Genomic DNA, 19433 nt, shown 5'->3' on the forward strand with positions numbered 1-19433 from the left:
AGAAACAATATGCTGAGCATCAAGCAGGGCCTGTGGGTAGCCAAAAAGGCAACTTGGCAAGAACAGAGCACCCGGGCAGTATCACAGTTGTGGTACCACATGGAGTTGGTGTCTTGGCATGGGTTAAACTGTTTACCTGCGGTGGAGGAGAGGAACAAGCCCTAGTTACAGGGTCACTTTGCTTTCTGTTGGGAATGGTCAGAAAAGTCAAGATGGGGCCACAGTGGCCCGACCAAAGCTTCAGCTGTTTTGTGTGTGTGTGTGTGTGTGTGTGTGTGTGTTGAGCATTGATTGCCCCACTGTGACCACCATCTTGACTTCTTTGGCCACATTTGTGCACAACCCTGGTTTTCTGAAACAGACTAAAAAGACCCCAAACTTAAAAAAAAAATTAAAACCTGCCTGCCCCATGAAAACTAAGATAGGCAAAACATGTTCAGCTTGGAACGGTGAAAGCTGGTAAGATCAGGCCGCACATGGTTGAAGCTGGTAACAGGCATCACGCAGAGAGAGGGCACATGCTTTGAAGGCTGTGGGTTCAGTGCCCCACTAGGGATTCTCGGCCACCACAACTGGACCTGTGCCCACACCTTAGAGAGCCTCCACAGTCACACTGTGTCTTATTCCTGACCCCTCTGATGCCAAAATCATGTACCTGTATCACGATGTCCCACTGCAAATTCTACCCTTTTGTATTTGCATCACAACATCACCCACAAAATATGTTAGGGAGACCTTGCATTGCAATGTCACAAAGTGGTTCATCGCCTCCCATCCGGCAAATTCCTATGCGAAGGCAATACCCCCTCAGATAGCCCAGGGACTGAAAAATGCTCCTGGCAACTTATCTGGGCTTACTTTTAAGCATCCTGTCAGTGCCCAGGTTGGCAGCCTGTTCCCACATCTCAGAAGTGTGGCACAGGTGAAGGAGAGAGGCAAGTTGTTGGCAGGGAAAGATAAGCTTTATAGCAGTGTTTCTCAACCTTGGCAACTCTAAGAAGTGTGGACTTCAACTCCCAGAATTCCCCAACCAGCATGGCTGGCTGGGGAATTCTGGGAGTTGATGTCCACCCATCTTAAAATTGCTAAGATTGAGACACACTGCTCCAATGAATAATCTAACCCATACTTTCTCTGGGAATTCTGGGCGTTGAAGTCCACCTATCTTAAAGCCTGGCTGGCTGGGGAATTCTGGGAATTAAAGTCCACCCAAATTAGAGCTGCTAAGGTTGAGAAACCCTGCTTTACAGATTCTGCACAAGGCTGTGATTAAGTCACAGGCACTTTTCTGAAAAGGGAAAGTAAAATCGGACCTTCCACTTCCGCAGCCCCAATCAGTGAGTTTAGGAGCAGTTTTTTTGACGCCTCCTTTCAGAAGACCCGTCTTTTGGGGTGGGGGGGTGTTCCTGAAGCCTTACCCCCCCCCCCCCGGCTGTTGGCTTCCTTTGGTGTTTTTTTCCCCGCCCGCAGGAGGATCCAGGCTGCAACGCTGCAGCTCTAGAAACCCCTTTCTTGAACCCAGCTAGGACTTTTCCTTTGGTGGATTTCTTTCTCTGTTTTTGCAAGCTCAGCTTTGCCGAGGGGAGGAGCGCTCGCGGGTGCAAGTGGAGATTGGTTGGTCAGACTTGAGGTACTGTTTCCTGTGAAACTGTTTGGCTCAGCAAACCCAACTGCCCGATTGCCACTTGGACCCAAAGGTGGGGTTGCCTGCCCCCGTACCGCCTGGCATGCCCGGGCCAAAGCTGGCACCTTCTTTTTCAAATTCAGGCACTCCCACGTGGAGGCTGCCTGGTGAGCGGCCCTTGAGAGTCAGAGTTAAACGGAGCAGGATGTTTCTGCTCCTCCACCGGGGCCTGGTGAAGTGGTCCTGGGCGAAGGACACAGGAGCAGGGCCGGGGAGGGCAAGAAGGAAGTTGGCAGCCAGGTTTGCTCTCGCCAGCCTTCGCAAGGAATGGCAGGCTTTTTCGCCATGCTTTGTGGCCACCATCCTGGGCACATGTTTCCTCCTGCTGAAAAATGAGCATCGCCCCTGCTAGGAGCTGAGGAAGAGGGGATGACAGATGGGGAGGGGGGACAGAGGCTGCAGAGAAGATGTGGATCCCACCCAGATTGCAGCCAACTCCGTCTTGGTTCAAGGTGTAATTACCTGCTGGGAGTGGCTGGCGTGCCGCCTAAGCGAATCTGCGGGCCCTCCAGGCACGGGTGGCACCTGGTATATTTTTGGATAGTCTCTTGGAGGTAAGATGGATCCTGCATCGCCCCGGCACGTGCCAACTGGGGAGTCCAGGGAAAAGGCTGCTATGCACGGGGCCCTTTTCCATAGGTACCTTCAGCTGTGGGGCATAATTCCCCCCGAACGGGGCTTGGCCTGGCCTGGTTTCTCTGGGGCTGCTCAAAGCGCAGAAGAGGGGCCAGTTTTTTGCTTTTTGCTTAACTCACTTTATTCCCCTGCATGGAAGCGGAGCCTGATGCATTCAGCCAAATCCGCTTAGCAGCAAACAGTCCTGTTCTCTCCGTGAATTGCACCTGGGCCTACCTGAAGATCCAGTGTGGAGACTGTGGTCTTTCCCTCGGATTGCTTCCTTGTAACCAGAGGTATACTGCCTCTGTCCCTGGAGGGTCCACTAATTTAGCTACCCTGGCTAGCTGGCTTTGATCATCATATCCTGATGATTGCACAAGAGTCCCCCCCCCAACTTCTTTGAACACCCTCGTGTAAACTTTTCTTCCCAACGTTGCAAAGACAGAGGAGGCAGCACCGGGAGGTAACATTTCAGAACTTGTAAGGCGATGAGAAATCCTCAGTCTGGTACCTTAGGGGAGTTGACAATCTATACAGGTTGTCCTCATTTAGCGACCATAATTAGGGCCAGCAACTGGATCATTAAGTGAAGCAGTCACTAAGCGAAACCGCAACTGTGCTTATGATCTTCCTTCAGCTTTCCTTTCCTTTACAGACTTACAAAGGTTGTAAATGTGAGGATTGGTTGCAAAGTTACTTTTTCATCACTGTTGTAACTGTGAATGGTCGCTAAACGAGGCAGTCACTAAACAAAGACGACTTGTACATCTGGAAGCACAGAAAACATAAGGCAGGTTACCCACCCACTTAATATTTTACTTATTTATTTGCTAGATCCCTAACATGCCTTCTTCCCACAGCTTAAGGTAGCATACTTTGCACTGTCATCTCCAATATTTACTGCAACAACAGCCCTGAAGGGTAGGCTGGGCAGGGAGAGAATGGGACTGGCCCAGAGTCACCCAGGGAGTATCTGTGGGGATTAAGACCTGGGTCTCCCTGATCTTAGTCTGATGCCTGAACCTCTACACTGTTGTTTCTCGACCTCAGTAACTTTAGATGTATGGGCTTCAACTCCCAGCATTCCCCAGCCAGCACACTGAGTTGAAGTCCACGCATCTTAAAGCATCCTGGCTGGGGAATTCTGGGAGTTGAAGGGGACACATCTTAAAATGGCTGAGAAACAGGCTGTACATCACCCTGTCTCATTCAAACCCGAGTCCATTCCCGTGCTTAAAGTGAGGCAGTTCTCTTTGGCGATAGTTCCATTTTGCAAAAATGTGTGTGATGCCCATATTTGTCTCCCTGGCCAGGAGAACAGCTTGCAGTTGCCATCTGGGGCTCCACAGGGCAGGACAGGGGGTCAAGAGACACATCACCGGCAACGCCCGTCCTTGCCTCAGAGGTCATGATGTCATGGCGCAATGGCGCCATTTGTGCCACAAAGTCATTGCCATTTTCACGTCATCGCAGCGTGCCGTGGCAGAAACCCAAGTGGCAGTGCCCGGGATTCTCAACTCTCCCATGCATGCAGGGAGCCTGAAGCCCTGCCATCAAAAATAGGAAGGGTGCCTGGGTGCACATGCAGAGTGCTTTTCCTTAGAGAGCACAGAACCCCCCAGGGGGGCTTCTCTCATTTACTGTCCACCTGGGGAGAGCGATGGGAGTTGCCCAAGAAGCAAGACTCAAAGATTGGAGCTGCCTGTGTGGGGCGGGACCTGTTGTGGGGAGAACTGAGCAAGACCGATCGGGTAGCATGACTTAGTGAAGCGTTTGGGCTGCAGATGTGCTGGTGCTCCGAAGACGGATGTCCTCGTGCCCTTTCTCCTGGCCCCTGACCCAACTTCCGCTTGTGGCCTCGGGTTCTCCCCCCCGCCCCCCGGCCCTGTCATGCTATTTTCTGCCCTCCAACAGGAGCACAAAACCCAGAGGAACTTCTGCCAAGGGGAGCCTTTCCAGACTCGAAGGCTCAGCCACGGGAAGACGCTGCCCACTGGCTTCATTTCCGTGGGTTCAAATGCAGAGGCACATTTTGTCTTAGAAAGGTAGCAGTTGGCGCTGGCCACAGCATGCTTCTCGGTCCCCCCCCCCAACCCCGCAAAACTGAGGGTGGGGATTGGTAAAGAAGATTGGCCGATGTTTTAGCCAATGTGCTTTCTTTCGGCCTCCACAAATCTCCATGGCAGGGGTGCTTCAGTGAACCTCTGTCGATTGGGGGACCTGGTTTTGCAGAGCCCAGCCTATCTTCCCCACCCCTGGAGTCACGGAAGGGGTGATCCAGGGCTGGATCAGACAGAGAAACAGGGCCAGAACGGTTCAGACCTGCCATGGCACCAGCGGTTCAGACTTTACAGTGAAGGAGGGAGAGGGGCCGTCCCCCCAAAGGGACAGCTTTGAAAAAATCCCTTCAATTCTTATGGGGCCACACCAGGCCTTTGGAAGACACTGGAGAACTCCTCCCTCGCAGGGCAGAATGTTACTTGCCCCCCGCTTTTATTATTTGACCTCCCCACTTTTTCATCGCCTCTTATGTCAAGGTCATTTTTTTGTCCCGGGTTTTTCATTCACTGACGTGAAGAGCAAGGGAACCGGAGTGGAGAAACTCCAAATAGTGAAAAACAGGAGTCGGGTAGCCCTGTTTCTGATGAACCCAATTTTATGAAAGACATCCACTGTTAAATGCCATCATAAAATGGGTTAGTTGGAGAAGGTACCATTAACGCTCCTCCGGATTTTTGGCTCCCTTAGCCTATGCCAGCTGTCCTTCGACAATGTCAAAATGTTGAACTAATTCCTGAAATAAGAGTTCGCCTAATCTTACAGCTTCGTATGGAAGATGGTGATCCAGTTGCAGATAGAGATGGTGTTGGGGGGGGACTGTCCATGGGGGAAGTTGCATCCATTGCTGCCCTCCCCCTAAACTATACCTTGGCTCATCTTAGTTTCTGGTGCCCAAAAGTCCAGAACATCTGGCTAAGGCCTTTGAGAAAATGTCCTTCTCCCTGTTTATGTAGGACGAGGGTTAGTTAGACCCATACTTAAGAAACGGATACGTACTTTTTACACATCACTGACCAAACAGTAGAACAAACCAAGTTAAGACAATTCAAATGACATTAACCCCTAAGAAGTAGTTTGGAACTAACTAAAAATGGACTAAATTGTATTTCTCAACCAAGGTTGAGAAATACCAGACTAAAATCCACACCACCAATCTTTTTAGAGGAAAAAAACCTCTACATTGGTTAAATACTACTACAAGCTGGGGATGGAGGGGAATGTGTGTGAAATCTAGGAGGTTTAGTCTGGCACTTCAAAGGTGATTGCTAAGATGGTTGCTGGTTGATCTTCATCGAGGGTGGAGATGCCTGGACAACTGTGCATGGGCTCGGTTGAACAAGCTCGGATCCTTGCACAAGGCCATCCTTTCAGAAACCCCTCTTTAGGACTTGATCAGGATCTTCCCATTTCGCAGCCGAGGAAAACTGAGGGGAACAGGGATCCAGGCTCGTCCCCAAGTTTAGGAGAGCGAGTAGGGTGAACCTGTTCCTCCTTTCTTTATTTTTGGGGTTCCTCATGTTGGAAAGTCCCAAAATAGTTGGGAATTTCCTCTGGCTGATAAGGCAAAGAGCCTTATCTCTCCCGTTGCAGCTGTGAAACATCCAGCTGTAAAACTCCGGTTGCAAGAAGTTGCGGTCACTCTCCCCATACGCAAGAGTCATATGAAAACAATGAAAAAAAAACGCATCAAAACTTGAAGAGGGGAAGTGGGAAAATGGAAGGCCATTTTTCCTGTCTTACTACCGATAGGGAAGTGATCGCTTGTGTAGGTGGCTGGCTGATAAGGAGAGGCAAAACCAACTTTCATCCTTCTGTTTCCCCCAGTGCTCCTGTGCTTTAATGGACGCAGGGCAGAGAAAAGCAATTGGCAACCAAGGTATAAAGGCTCCTCCTTTGCTAGTTTGTAAAGTTCACAGCAACTGGATCTCAGAACTCTTAATAGACCAGGTTATTTCTACCCCCTGCAAGGGTTCACTTACTGATTTCTGCTGATCAAGGGCCGAAGAGCAGACAAAGCCAACATGGTTAGGTCAGTTGGCAACCTCTGGACCGTTCAGGGATGCAGTTTCTTAACTGGACAGTAAAAAAAAAGACTGGACTTTGAGAGCCTGTTTGTTTCAAAGCTAGCCGAGAATTTTAACCAAGACAAGATTGAGAAAGAGGCAAAAAATGCCAAGTTTATTCTCCTACACTGCTCATCTGTTCCTTCATTTAAAAAAGATTGGGGTGGCTGCTGGAACTGTTAACAGGTGGCATATTCAAGTTTGGGGTGTTTTTGGCCTAATATTTCCCAGAATATTGAATGACCGGCTCATATGCAGTTGGGTGTCTGTGTGTGTGTGGAATCTGAGTAAAAGAATAGCTAACAGTGTTGGTTTTTATTTTAAGGACATCCCCTGTTTTTATTTTGTTTGCCACTCAGTTTCTTGGCTAAATGGGAAGCCATATACCTCGGATTAATACATAAAAATAAAGGAATAATAAAATAAATGACATGCCTAAATTAAGCAAATGTTCAGTCTTCCCTGCTCTGATTTCCAGGGCAGCAGAAATCAAAGAAATAGAAGGCACCAGATGAAAATGTGATCAGTCCCTAGAATCAGGGAAAGCTGTCCTTCCTTCCTTCCTTCCTTCCTTCCTTCCTTCCTTCCTTCCTTCCTTCCTTCCTTCCTTCCTTCCTTCCTTCCTTCCTTCCTTCCTTCCTTCCTTCCTTCCTTCCTTCCTTCCTTCCTTCCTTCCTTCCTTCCTTCTCTCTTTCTCTCTCTCCCTCCCTCAAGAAAAGATTTCTCATTTGTCCTCCTCTGAAGTTTCTCTTCCTTCCTTCCTCCCTTCCAATTTGCTTGCTGGGGTATGCTTTGGATTCTATCTTTGCTTCACTGCAAATCGCCGTGTCCTGTTTGCTTGCAACGGAAGACGGTGCATATTTTCGAAAAAAGAACAATCCTTAATGCTGTGGTTGGAGACTTGGAGAGAAACTGAAAAAAAACAACAAAAAAATCCCCATGGTCTCTGTCTCTCTGACCAAAGTCAAAGCCCCTTTGATCTCTCAAGGAAGAGAAACTTTAAAAATAGTCTCTTCCTGTAGCAGAAATAGATGCTCTGACGGAGTCATATGGGGGAAAAAACGGTGCTGGGTTGAGTTCTGGAGCGTGTCTTCTGGAGAGCACCGGCTGGCCTGGGTGGACGGTTGGATGAACCAGCTTTCTGAGAGCAGATGGGCCCCAGAGATCATACAACTGGGGCTGACCCATTGAGTTGGGTTCAGATCTTCTTGGATACAAAACCCGTTGATTGATTTTTCTGATTCTGCGGTAGCCTTCTGCTACAAGGGAGCCAGACGGCACCAGACCATCGCCTTAAGCCAGACTGTGGTCTCCCCGTTGGGGTGTTGCAAGTCATGTGAACAGAGCAATCGTGCTTTGTTAACCTGGGTTCAGAATGTTGTGTGAATTGGATCATGAAGGTCTTCTCCTTGGACTAAGCTCCTGGCTGGATTGCTCCGAGGGTGGCTAAACGAGCTTTCCCTTCGTGTGTCCAAGAAGATGGAAAAGGAGAAGAAACCAGGGGCCAAATTAGGGGTGGAAGGGTAGAAAAGTCCTTAACAAATGTCATCCTCTGCCTTTCCCTATCATTCCTCCAAAATCAGTTGATAGAAAGGGCCATGTTAAAAGAAAAGGGGGTCAGCCAGGAATTTGGATCCCTTACCAGAGCATCGCCTTTCTGGCTCTCTTGAAACTGTGAAACTGGCTGACTTCTGAGAAAAGCGGCTCTGTCTCCAAAGCAAGACCTCAGTGTTGTTCCTCAGTGCCATGATCTGTAAAATGGGCATATGCGATTTCTTGAGGAAGTTGCACATAGCAGAAAAACCCAGCGAGGCATCTCTGAGCCGATGGGAAAAGGAAGGTCTTCACAGAAAACACACTTGCAATCTTTTTTGTGATACTCTGGGCAGCTTCGGGGCCCGTCCCTCTCTCTCGGCCCAGCCTACCTCACAGGGTTGTTGTGTGGTGGGGAAATATGGGAGAAGGGGGAGCTAGGTATGCCACTTTGTGTTCCTGGAGGAGAGGCAGGAGATACAGACAGCAGATAAAAGAATACCTACCTGGGCAAGATTTGGCGTTTGCTGCTATTTTGATATTGGCTGAATCCCAATTCTGGGGCTTTTTTCCTTGGGACCTGCAAGAAAATTCCTGCTTCAGGATTATCAGTTGCTATTACTGGATTTAATGTGTATTTTTGAAGCTTTAATTGCATGGCACAATTGCAAAACTCTGCTAGAAAACCTAGCCCAGGCCCTGAGAACTGCAGAAGGAAAGACCAGGGGCTGGAAGGGAAGTTGACCTCTATCTTTTCAAAACTCCCCTCTGGCCGAGCTTGCTGGAAGTTGCCACTCTACAGCCTCTGGAGACCAACAGGTGGTTTTCTCCTCCTCTAAATCACAATTAAAACCGGTTTCATGCTACCTGCTATCTGGAAAACATGGTGTTCTCATGGCCTAATGTGCTCTGTGCTTTGCAAGCTGTGTTTCTGAGTTTAGCATTTTGCGTGAAGCCAGCTGATGTTGGTTTATTCAGTAAACAATGATTAAGCAAGCCATGGTTTCATATGTTGGGGGTGAAAACAGTCTGGAACAAGTGCAGAGGAATATCCCATTGAGCGTGGAGAAACTTAATGCCACAGAAACGCGCTGGTGGCTAGTTTGTTCTGAAAATCCCAAAACTTAAAACTTGCTGCCTGCTTTTAAGCAAGTTAGCGAGTTTACTCCATTGCAAATAAGCAGGGGTGTCTGCAGGGCCTGGTCAAAAGGTTGAGATGGCCATGTTGGAGCAATCAAAGGATGTCCAAGGCCATGAAGAACAGGCAGAGATTCAATCACACCACCTTGGTCGCCATCTTGACCTTTCTGACCTTACCCTGCGGACATTCTGGCAAGTACGGTTTGCGGGCCAATCCCCTAAAGGGTGGGAGCGAGTTTCTGACTCCCATGGCCAATTTCTGCAGTTAAATCATGCAGAGCTGGACTCTTGCAAAGCTTCTCTTCCCTAGGCGCCCTTAAAAGATTGTCCTGCCAGGAGAATCTGACATTAAGAGAACCAGCTACTCGGCCAGCATTTCTCAACCTTGACCACGTTAAGATGGGTGGACTTCCACTCCCAGAATTCCCCAGCCAGCATGCTTTAAGATGGGTGGACTGCAACTCCCAGAATTCCCCAGCCAGCTTGCTTTAAGACAGGTGGACTTCCACTCCCAGAATTCCCCAGCCAGCATGTTTTAAGACAGGTGGACTTCTACTCCCAGAATTCTCCAGTCAGCATGCTTTAAGACAGGTGGACTTCTACTCCCAGAATTCCCCAGCCAGCATGCTTTAAGACAGGTGGACTTCTACTCCCAGAATTCCCCAGCCAGCATGCTTTAAGACAGGTGGACTTCTACTCCCAGAATTCCCCAGCCAGCATGCTTTAAGATGGGTGGACTGCAACTCCCAGAATTCCTGGGGAATTCTGCTGGGGAATTCTGGGAGTTGAAGTCCACCCATCTTAAAGTGGCCAAGGTTGAGAGACCTCTGCTAACCTCCTGCTTTGCTTCCCATCTCCCGGTACAGAAAGCTACGGGGAAGAGTACAAAAAGGATAACCAAAACATCTACTTTGGATTTGACGTCTCACCAATCCGGCTTACCCTTCCGGATCCCAACCTGCTGTACCGCGCAGAGCTGAGGATGCGTGCCTCTGGAACTGGGCAGGAGCAGCGGCTGGAGCTTTACCAGGTGGGCACCAGAGAGGGCTCCCAGGGCAGGGAAGCTGCCGGCAGGTCGGGCCAGTGTCCAGCGCGGGGTGGAAGACTGAACAGAAATGCTCCCCACCGTTTTTGGAAGCCAAGCTTTCTGGCCTGCAAAGTCTTCCCACCAGATGGCTGGTGAATTTAGGCGAGTGTAAAGAGGGGAAAGTGCATTTCACTTGTCACCCGCTTCCGTACATCGAAATAAGGTCCAAATCAAGCCTGGAAGGGCAGCTCTCTAAGGCAGGGCGGAAGGAAAAATGACACGTCTCCAATTTTCTTTTAAAATCAAATGCTCTAGTGATCTAAATTGGATTTGCAAAACTGCCTACATGTTTCTAATTCTGTGTTTTCGTGGAAATCTGGAGGAGAAAGATTAAAGGACACTGGGAAAGAGACCACTTTGGGGAGAAAACGGGAAAAGGGTGATATTTTTGCCTCCTAGTTCTGCAAAAATAGCACGTGTTTCTCAGTTCAGTCCTGAGAACTAGAACCCTTTTTTAAAAAAACCTGAAACTTCAAAATCTGGATGAGAAATCAAGCAGGGTCTTTTATCTGGCTGGGTGAATTGGTGCAGAAGCTGTTCCTTATGTCTTCTGTCCTGTCCATCTCTCCTTAGCAAAAATACCATTCAAGGAACGACTCCTCATGGTACTACCTGCAAGGGCAGGCGGTGAAGGTGAAGAGTGAAAAGGAGTGGCTGTCGTTTGACGTCACCAATGTCCTTCGGGTCTGGCTGGCAAGTACAGGTAGGGTTGAACGTGGGAGCATCACTGGGGTAGCGCTGGGGATTTGCCATCCTTCCTGCCAACAATAGTTCTTCTAAAACCTAAATCTTCAGAATCCTAGTTGCAAATAAAGCAGAGTTGCTCAACCTTAGCAACTTGAAGATGGGCGGACTTCAACTCCCAGAATTCCCCAGCCAGCATGCTGGCTGGGGAATTCTGGGAGTTGCAGTCCACCCATCTTAAAGCATGCTGGCTGGGGAATTCTGGGAGTTGCAGTCCACCCATCTTAAAGCATGCTGGCTGGGGAATTCTGGGAGTTGCAGTCCACCCATCTTAAAGCATGCTGGCTGGGGAATTCTGGGAGTTGCAGTCCACCCATCTTAAAGCATGCTGGCTGGGGAATTCTGGGAGTTGCAGTCCACCCATCTTAAAGCATGCTGGCTGGGGAATTCTGGGAGTTGCAGTCCACCCATCTTAAAGCATGCTGGCTGGGGAATTCTGGGAGTTGCAGTCCACCCATCTTAAAGCATGCTGGCTGGGGAATTCTGGGAGTTGCAGTCCACCCATCTTAAAGCATGCTGGCTGGGGAATTCTGGGAGTTGCAGTCCACCCATCTTAAAGCATGCTGGCTGGGGAATTCTGGGAGTTGCAGTCCACCCATCTTAAAGCATGCTGGCTGGGGAATTCTGGGAGTTGCAGTCCACCCATCTTAAAATTGCCAAAGTTGAGAAACACTGAAATGAGGCAAGTGAATCTCCACTCTTAGTTTAGATTCCCATTCCCTGAAATTTGGAAGGCCGTGAGACACTTCTGGAAATATGGAAGTGTTTTATTTTGCTTTATTTTGGACCCACATAGTGGGTGAAGCAGTCACACACAGTGGGCCTCACTCATACACGTGGACTGATATTCCTTCCTTGTTTTCATTTCACTTCTTCTTACTTTTGAGGAGGTGGGGTTTTTTTTAAATTTCTTTTTTCCTTTGCCTTTGAAAATGACATTAGGACTTACGTCACAGTTGTCACAGGTTTCCTGCCACCTTAATGTGACAGTTAACCCTGCAGCTGGTTTGTACTCCTGGGGGGTTGAATTCCAGAGGTTCTGGGGCTGCGATTGACCTGGGCTTGGTTGCTGACGGGAGCCGATGAAATCTACTCATTTTGGGGATGGGGAAGCTTTGCCACGAGCCAAAGCAGGTTCCTTGGCTGGACAGCTCTGCGAGCAGCAACACCCACCCACCCTGTCTTTCCCTGCCCTGAGTCCCAATTGCAAGCTGGGCAGCTGCAGGGAAAAATAAATAAATAAATAAATGGATCAATGACATGAAATGGAAGCCCCTGACCATTTGCTGATTGCAGGGAGATATTGTTTAGGGCAGACACAGGCAGTTGGAGGGGCTTTCCAGACCACAAGATGGGGGGGGGCCTGCCCAGTGATTTGTACTTGGTATGGGGTCCAGCCCATGCAACACTAGCTCAGCCCTCTGTCTTCTGGGCTTTCTTTGGGGCATGGATTCAGCGTTCACTGAGCATTTAAAAACTGGCTGCAGTTTTTAGGACCCAGATCCCCCGACCCCTTGTCCGAGGTTAGAGGTGTTCTTGGCCGGGTTCATCATCATCAGAGCCCATTGGAGTTGGGGGGGGGCTAATAAATCCAAACTCCTCCTCCTCCTCCTCCTCCTCCTCCTCCTCCTCCTCCTCACCATCATCACATCAGATGGAGCGAACTGCAGCTCACCAAAGCTGATGCCTTTGAATAAAATGTCCAAGTTGGAAAAGGTGCTCCCCAATTGCTGATTTTTGGCCACTAAACATGGCTCTCCTTCTGTAATGGACTGGCTGGGGGAGATGGGAGATTGGAGATCTAATCTCAAAACCAAATTGCACCAGGGGAACACTTAATCCAGATATTTGCACCTCCTTTATCATGAAAAGGATTTTAAATGTCTTTATTTATTAAATACACTTATATCGCCACCCATCTACCAGAAGGAATGGGGTAAACCAGTGTTTTTGAAACTTGGCCACTTGAAGATGGGTGGACTTCAACTCCCAGAATTCCCCAGCCAACATGCTGGCTGGGGAATTCTGGGAGTTGAAGTCCATGCATCTGCTCTGAAGGTGAAGGGCGCATCTGATCAGAGTTTTCCCCTGAAATGTGCGGAGACATTTTGCTTTAAGGGCATTTGGATTCAAGGCTTCTGCTTTTGGGAGAGGGGCTTCTCTGAAATAGGTCGAGGGCTACCAACCTGACCCCAGATCCACACGTGTGCATTTCAGACATTCTGGGAAGATTTCGACTCAGTACTCATTGTTCCTGTGACAGTAAACGGGAGGATTTAAAAGTGGAAATCGAAGGTAAGAGCCGGCAAGGGGCGGGTGGCATCTGTACCGTTTGGCCATGGATTTGTGGCCACAATCTCATTTGGCCCCACTTGTTCATTCCGTCTGTGAATAATGCTTGTGGCTCCCATGTTCAACTGTGGGCTAGAATCTACGGGGAGACAGTAGGTCAGTGCACCACGGGTCATGCTTGCCAGGGTGCTTACAAAGGTTCGTTTTATTTTTACCCCCTTTTATTTTATCTTCACAACATTCCTGCCAGGGAGGTTACGCTGCCTCCAGGAGGCCTCTGGAGGCAGCCCGTGGGCCAAGCTGTGGTGGACTGTGCAAACCACACAGGTCAGGTGTGCTCAGCAGGCGCAGTCAGAGCCAGCCAAACGTCTTAGCGCGCTGTGTGAATCCAGCCTCCTGCTTTGTAAACAGCGGCTTAGGGGCCAGCGTGGGATGCATCAATGCACACAGTGTATTCACGGCACACCGTGGTTTCGCCCAGGAAGTGAGCCCCGCCAGATCGGAAAGGCCGTCCAGGCTAAGGCTGATCGGCAGGGGAATTAAACCTGCGCTTGGCAGACAAATCTTTGGCAGCCACCCTAATCCAGGGAGAGGGTCCCCGGCCCTGAGCAGAGGCCTCCCCCTGCCCCCTCTGCGTGCCCTCCTTCTCCACCTCTTTGCTGCCTGCAAACTTCACGGCCAAGAGACGTCAAACGCAACTCACACATTCAGCTTTCTTCTGGGAATCTGGCCCAGCACATTTCCTTCTCCTGACCCAGATGCCTCCATTCTTTCAGCCAGGGCTTGGAGGGGCCGGGGGGATGTGTGCAGGCTGTGCCAAGCCCAGTGACTCAGTTGTGTACGTGTGTGTGTCTCTCTCACACACACACACACTCACACCCATGTGATACAGCCTGCTGAGAATCTCCTCTGCAGGAGCACTGGAAGTATGTACATGCACACATGCGCGCCAACCCAGCCCGTCGCCCTGGCTGAGTTGTGTCGGCTAAAAGAAAGCCTTCAGGGACGCTGCCCTCCATGATGGGGCCGGGCACAGAGTCCACTGTACGTCCTTTGCTTGCCAGGCTCACACCCTTCTTAAGAATTTAGAAGGGGTTTGCTGCCAAAACACACCTAATGCCGTTTTTTCTAAACTCCCTCCCCACATTAGAACGGACACACTTCTTGCGCGTGTACGCCAGTGTCTCTTTCCCGTGAAGCTCAGAGTTTCTGTCTCTCACCATGCATGCCCCCACCAATGTTCGGGGCTGGGCTTGTGTGTCTTGACTGACACAGGGGGACAACGGGCATCCTCTTTGGGTCCTTCTAGCTGACAAAAGCCTCTTTCTGGTTTGCGCAACGAACTGCTGACCTCCCGCTCCCGGGAAAAACATTTAGGCCTCCTGGTGTGTCTGTGGAAATCGGATCATGTGCTCTAATGCTCAGAATTTATGAGTAATGACGGATCATGGAGTTGAGAGGAAAGATTTGGTCAGTGGCCTGAAGGGTGGTCATAAGAATGATGTAGGAGGCATTTCCGAACATCAGAAATTGCCCCTTTCTCTCCCCTCCTCGCCCCACTGCACAATAGCACACGTCCTACCTTGGGGAGGCATTTATGTTTGGGGGATTGCACCCTTGTGGGATTTTGGGGGGGCACACTCACAAAATGACTGCCTGGGTAAGCAGAGTCAGTCCCAAAACATACTTTTAGCAGAAGACAAAACTTCTACCCTCCGTTCCAGACCACTGAAGAATTTCTCCACCAGCTCAGCAAACGTTCACCATTTTTTCTGGGAAAGTGGGTGGATTTCCCAGGAAAATGTTGAACTGCACACACTCCTACATACACACGCACTTACATTTTGGAAGAATACCTTTGGGGACTGAGGTCATCAAGCTGCTGTTGGGGTCAGGCAAGTTGGTGGCCGTGCGTTGCCAGCTTTCTGGCACAAACGTGAAAAAGTTAAAGCCAGCCTGGGCAGAACAGTTGGTGGGCACCAAGGTCGATGAAGCGCAACGGTGCCCCTGGGAGCCAGGTTGCCTACCATTCAAAGATGGGGTCAGCTGACAAGCAGCCTATTATGGAGAAACAAACCGCAGTATAAATTATAGTTGAGTGATCAGATCAAATCAGATCTTTATTAAGGTCATAGAGCAGCTGAGTGATCACTATATCAATATCAGTGTTTCTCAACCTTGGCAAGTTTAAGATGGGTGGACTTCAACTCCCAGAATTCCCCAGCCAGCATCTTAAACTTGCCAAGGTTGAGAAACACTGGACTATATTAATAGTGTGGAGGGGTGTTTTCCTTCTTGACAGCTTCCCTCCCCCCCCGTTTAGCTTGATTTATTTTAGCATGAATCTTCCCGCAACTCCTTTAAAAAACGGATCCTTCTTCTCCGTCCAAGCCGCTTCAAGTTTTGGCTCTCAGGTTTTTTGGGTGGTGCGGCTCTCCAATGTCCTTCCTGATTTTGGATACTTTATTTATCGAACCGATGTACAGAGCCACTCATCTCAACAAGAGACTCCGGGTGGTGAACCATATCCAGTAAAATGCTTCCTTCCCGTCCTACGCATCCACGTTAGATCGGCGTCCCGGCTGAGTTTTTTGGGAGCCGTAATGCGGTGGAACGTCCTGCGTTATTTGGCAAAGGATGCGAGTCGATGAATCTATTGTCCTTTGCAGGCATTGTAACCAAAAGAGGGGATCAGGGGCAGATCAGCCGGGATAAGCAGCAGCGGCCCTACCTGCTGATCATGGCGATGACCCCGGAACGGGTCGATTCCCACAACCATAAGCGGAGGAAACGGTCCACCCTGGATGCAGATTTCTGCAGCAGTCAGTAAGTAGCTGAGAACCAGGAAGGGATGCCCTGAAGACCATGTCTGTGGAGCTAAGGAGAGGCGCGTTGAAGTCCTGCTCTCAAGCCGTCGCACTCAAGTCTTCAACCACGATAGCGTCTGTGGGGCCAACCCGGTTTAGGCCCTGTAAAATGGGCCATGTGGATTATTTATTTATTTAGAAAAAACGTATACGGCTGCCTGTCCAAGAAGCTCTGGGTGGCTAGCAGACCGGACATAGAAAAACCACTTTATCAATCAATATGAAGCAAAACAGAATACAGATAGTCCTCATTTAGTGACCACAACTGGGGCCAGCAATTTGGCCATTAAATGAAGTAGTCCTAAATGAAACCGTGACTGTGCTTATGATCTTCCTTCAGCTTTCCTTTCCTTTACAGCAGTGTTTCTCAATCCTAGCAACTTTAAGAGGTGTGGACTTCAACTCCCAGAATTCCCCAGCCAGCCATGCTGGCTGGGGAATTCTGGGAGTTGAAGTCCACACCTCTTAAAGTGACCAAGTTTGAAAAACGCTGCTTTAGAGGTACAATAGTAAGGCTATGTTACGAGAAACCCACATTTCAGATGTGGTACAAGCCCATATATAGAATTAGAATCCAGAAATGGTTTCCAGCTTGAGTTAAATTCTCTGCCAGATTTACTTTAGAAATACAAAGTTATTTTGGACATACTTTCACATCTTAATTAGCCACTCTTCCATTAGATGGTTAATGGTACGTAGGAAGGAATTTTGAGCATTTACCCTGTACAGTGCTAATTATGGTTGGTCTCCTTTGCGGGAATAGGAGGTTTAGTAACATTTCATTTAAGAAAACAGCAGGTGGGGAAGGAAATTGAAGGTGAATCAGCTGAATCAGATTTCTGCTCGATCTGTAAAAGGGGAATTGGAGGTCCCAAAATTCAGAGCCAGAGGACTCAAGGGCAATTTTGGGGTTCTTCTCTCTAGATCACCAGAAGAGAAGAACTGCTGCGTTCGGCGTCTGTACATTGACTTCCGGAAAGATTTGAAATGGAAGTGGATCCATGAACCCAAAGGCTACTATGCCAATTTCTGTATGGGCCCTTGCCCCTACCTCTGGAGCTCGGACACTCAGTATAGCAAGGTAAGGGATAGACCTTTGCTTGTTTCCCCCGGGGGTGTCTGCACAGTGTGGTCAAAAAAGTCAAGATCGGGGGGCATGACGGTGCCATCAAAACCCTTGCTGGCTTTTATACACATCTGGACTTTTCTGACCACACCCTGATGTTTTCCCACTTCAGTTGCCTTGATAAAGAACGATAATTTCCTGACTTCTGATGAAAACAGGGCACCCAGCCACACTGCGGTTGGTTTGCAGCCTGGCGCCTCCCTTCGAGGAAGGCAATAGCGGAAGGCTGAGCAAATGACTGGCATTCGACCAGCCAGGATTGATGGCCTGTCTCCTCCCAGTTAGGTTCAGCAGGGCAGGGTAGAAATCTCTGGGTGGCCCAGGCCTGGGCCAGGAGAAGGCTTCGTTTGGAGGGCAAAAGCATCCGTTTGCAAGGCGATGGGACATGTCCCATGGATGGGCAAAACTGGGGTGTCCCTTGGCTGAGGGAAGATGGGGGTCTTTCGTGGTTTTGTAAAGAGAGAACTCAGCTCCCTCTCTCCTTTCTGATGGCAACCCTGAAGGCTGCCAGAATTCGGGGGTGCCTTCCGAGCGGGGTCTGCGGGGGGCAGAAAAGGATCGGGGGGGCTATGTATCCCAGGCCTGGGGAGCCTCCAAAATCTCACATCTCTAAGCGGACGGTTCTTGTCTCCTTGGGATAGGTCCTCGCCCTGTATAACCAGCACAATCCCTCGGCCTCAGCCGCACCCTGCTGCGTCCCGGACGAGCTTCAGCCGCTGGGCATCCTTTACTACGTGGGTCGGCAAGCCAAAGTAGAACAGCTGTCCAACATGATTGTCAAATCGTGCCGGTGTAGCTGAGGACAAGGACTGGTGGACTTGGGAAAGCCATTCGGGTCAGGTTGGAATGTCTGAAAGATCCACACGGGGAAGATGGGTCAGGACTGCGAGGAAGCAGACTTCTTTTCCCCCTCTGCTAAAACCTCGTGCCTTTTTTTTTTATTATTAAAAAAGAAGGTTCTTTTTTGCCTTTTTCTTTTTTTTTAAAAAAGCAACGTATTGTTATTATTATTGTTATTATTATTTTATTTTGTAAATTTATGGTTTTGGTGGGTTGGAACCCTTGGATTCTTTTTTAATTGTTTTGCTCCGGTTGGCAAGAGGACTTAAGGATTATAAGCAGAGAGCGGAAGAAGAAGAGGAAGAGGGGGAAGGAGGAGAAGAGGAGGAAGAGGCCCAGATCCACTGGAAAGGAGAAGCCAGCTTTTGAAAACAGCAGGGGGGAGGAAGCAACTTGCTGCGAGACGGCAAAAAGAAATAAAAAATTAAAATCTGATCAGGGTCAAGAGATGTAAAAAGGGTTAAAGCCGCTGAAGAGCTGAAGTGCTGCCCCTTGGAACAGGGTCCAGAATGGCGAAGGTCAGAGCATCCCTCTGGATGTTCTCCCGATGCCCAAACCTCTTGGGAGTTCTGGGGTGGCCGGACGATGCCCGATTTGCTGCAAAAGAACTTGGATCTCGTGGGGAGGGGAAGATGCTCCTGTTTGGGGTGGGTCTCAGGGGCAGCTTTGTCCCCGTCACATGGAACGGCACCGGATAAACTCTGCTCCTGACTGGGGTCATCTGGGCTACGTTCAGACCCCGTTCTTGGAATGCCCCAGCTGCAGGGAACTTCTCTGGGGGGAATGACTCTGCCCCCTGCTGCTCGCCCATGCCCACTGGCCGCCTGGCCCCACCTCCGCTCCAGCCTGGCTCCCCAGTTGATCGAAGATGCTAGGGCAGAAATTGGATGGGGAGAAGGGGTCAGGGGCCCTTTTGGGCTCATAGAGGGCATGAAAAGGAGGGGTGGACGGGCTATTCCAGGGCAGGTGGGGAAGAACTCGAACGCCACATTTTTGAGCATAATGCTAGGGGATTTTTCCTTGCCTGGTTGCAGATACTTGTTCGCAGAAGCTGTTTTTCATAACTGGCGTGGCACTGGAGGGCCCCTCCTTCGAGAGAAGAAGTCTCTCTCCCCCAGTGCCCCTGAGACAAGGGAAGAGGGTACTGAGATCATTTTTGTTCTCCCCATTTTCTAACCTTAGCAGTATCGGCAATAAATTCAGAGACCACAAACTGGATGGGTTCGCACAAACGCTCAATCCTAAACTTACGTTAAGAAATGGCTGTATTTATGTAACATGCAATTTCCAAACCAATAAACCATTTTGTGACTTCATGTGGTGGCTTGGTTCACACAACCTGGTAAGAAAAGGTCAGCATTTATACTTAACTAGGTCA

At 49.4% G+C, this 19433-nt stretch overlaps 1 protein-coding gene across 1 annotated transcript in view; it reads left to right on the forward strand.

The window, feature by feature from the left end:
* TGFB1 (transforming growth factor beta 1) overlaps positions 1-19369 on the forward strand; it is a 26156-nt gene extending 6787 nt beyond the window's left edge. Inside the window, exons 3-8 of the mRNA XM_088139856.1 lie at positions 9966-10129; positions 10760-10889; positions 13148-13225; positions 15892-16048; positions 17014-17170; positions 17857-19369. Of these exons, the coding sequence (XP_087995982.1) occupies positions 9966-10129; positions 10760-10889; positions 13148-13225; positions 15892-16048; positions 17014-17170; positions 17857-18015 (845 nt within the window). The 3' untranslated portion in view covers positions 18016-19369. The remainder of the gene's footprint in view (positions 1-9965; positions 10130-10759; positions 10890-13147; positions 13226-15891; positions 16049-17013; positions 17171-17856) is intronic.
* Positions 19370-19433: the final 64 nt, after the last annotated feature.

This window comes from Python bivittatus, unplaced genomic scaffold (assembly GCF_059951505.1).
Source record: "Python bivittatus isolate LINGU-HERP-01145 unplaced genomic scaffold, Pbiv_v1 ctg000310_np1212, whole genome shotgun sequence".
Lineage (NCBI taxonomy): Eukaryota > Metazoa > Chordata > Lepidosauria > Squamata > Pythonidae > Python > Python bivittatus.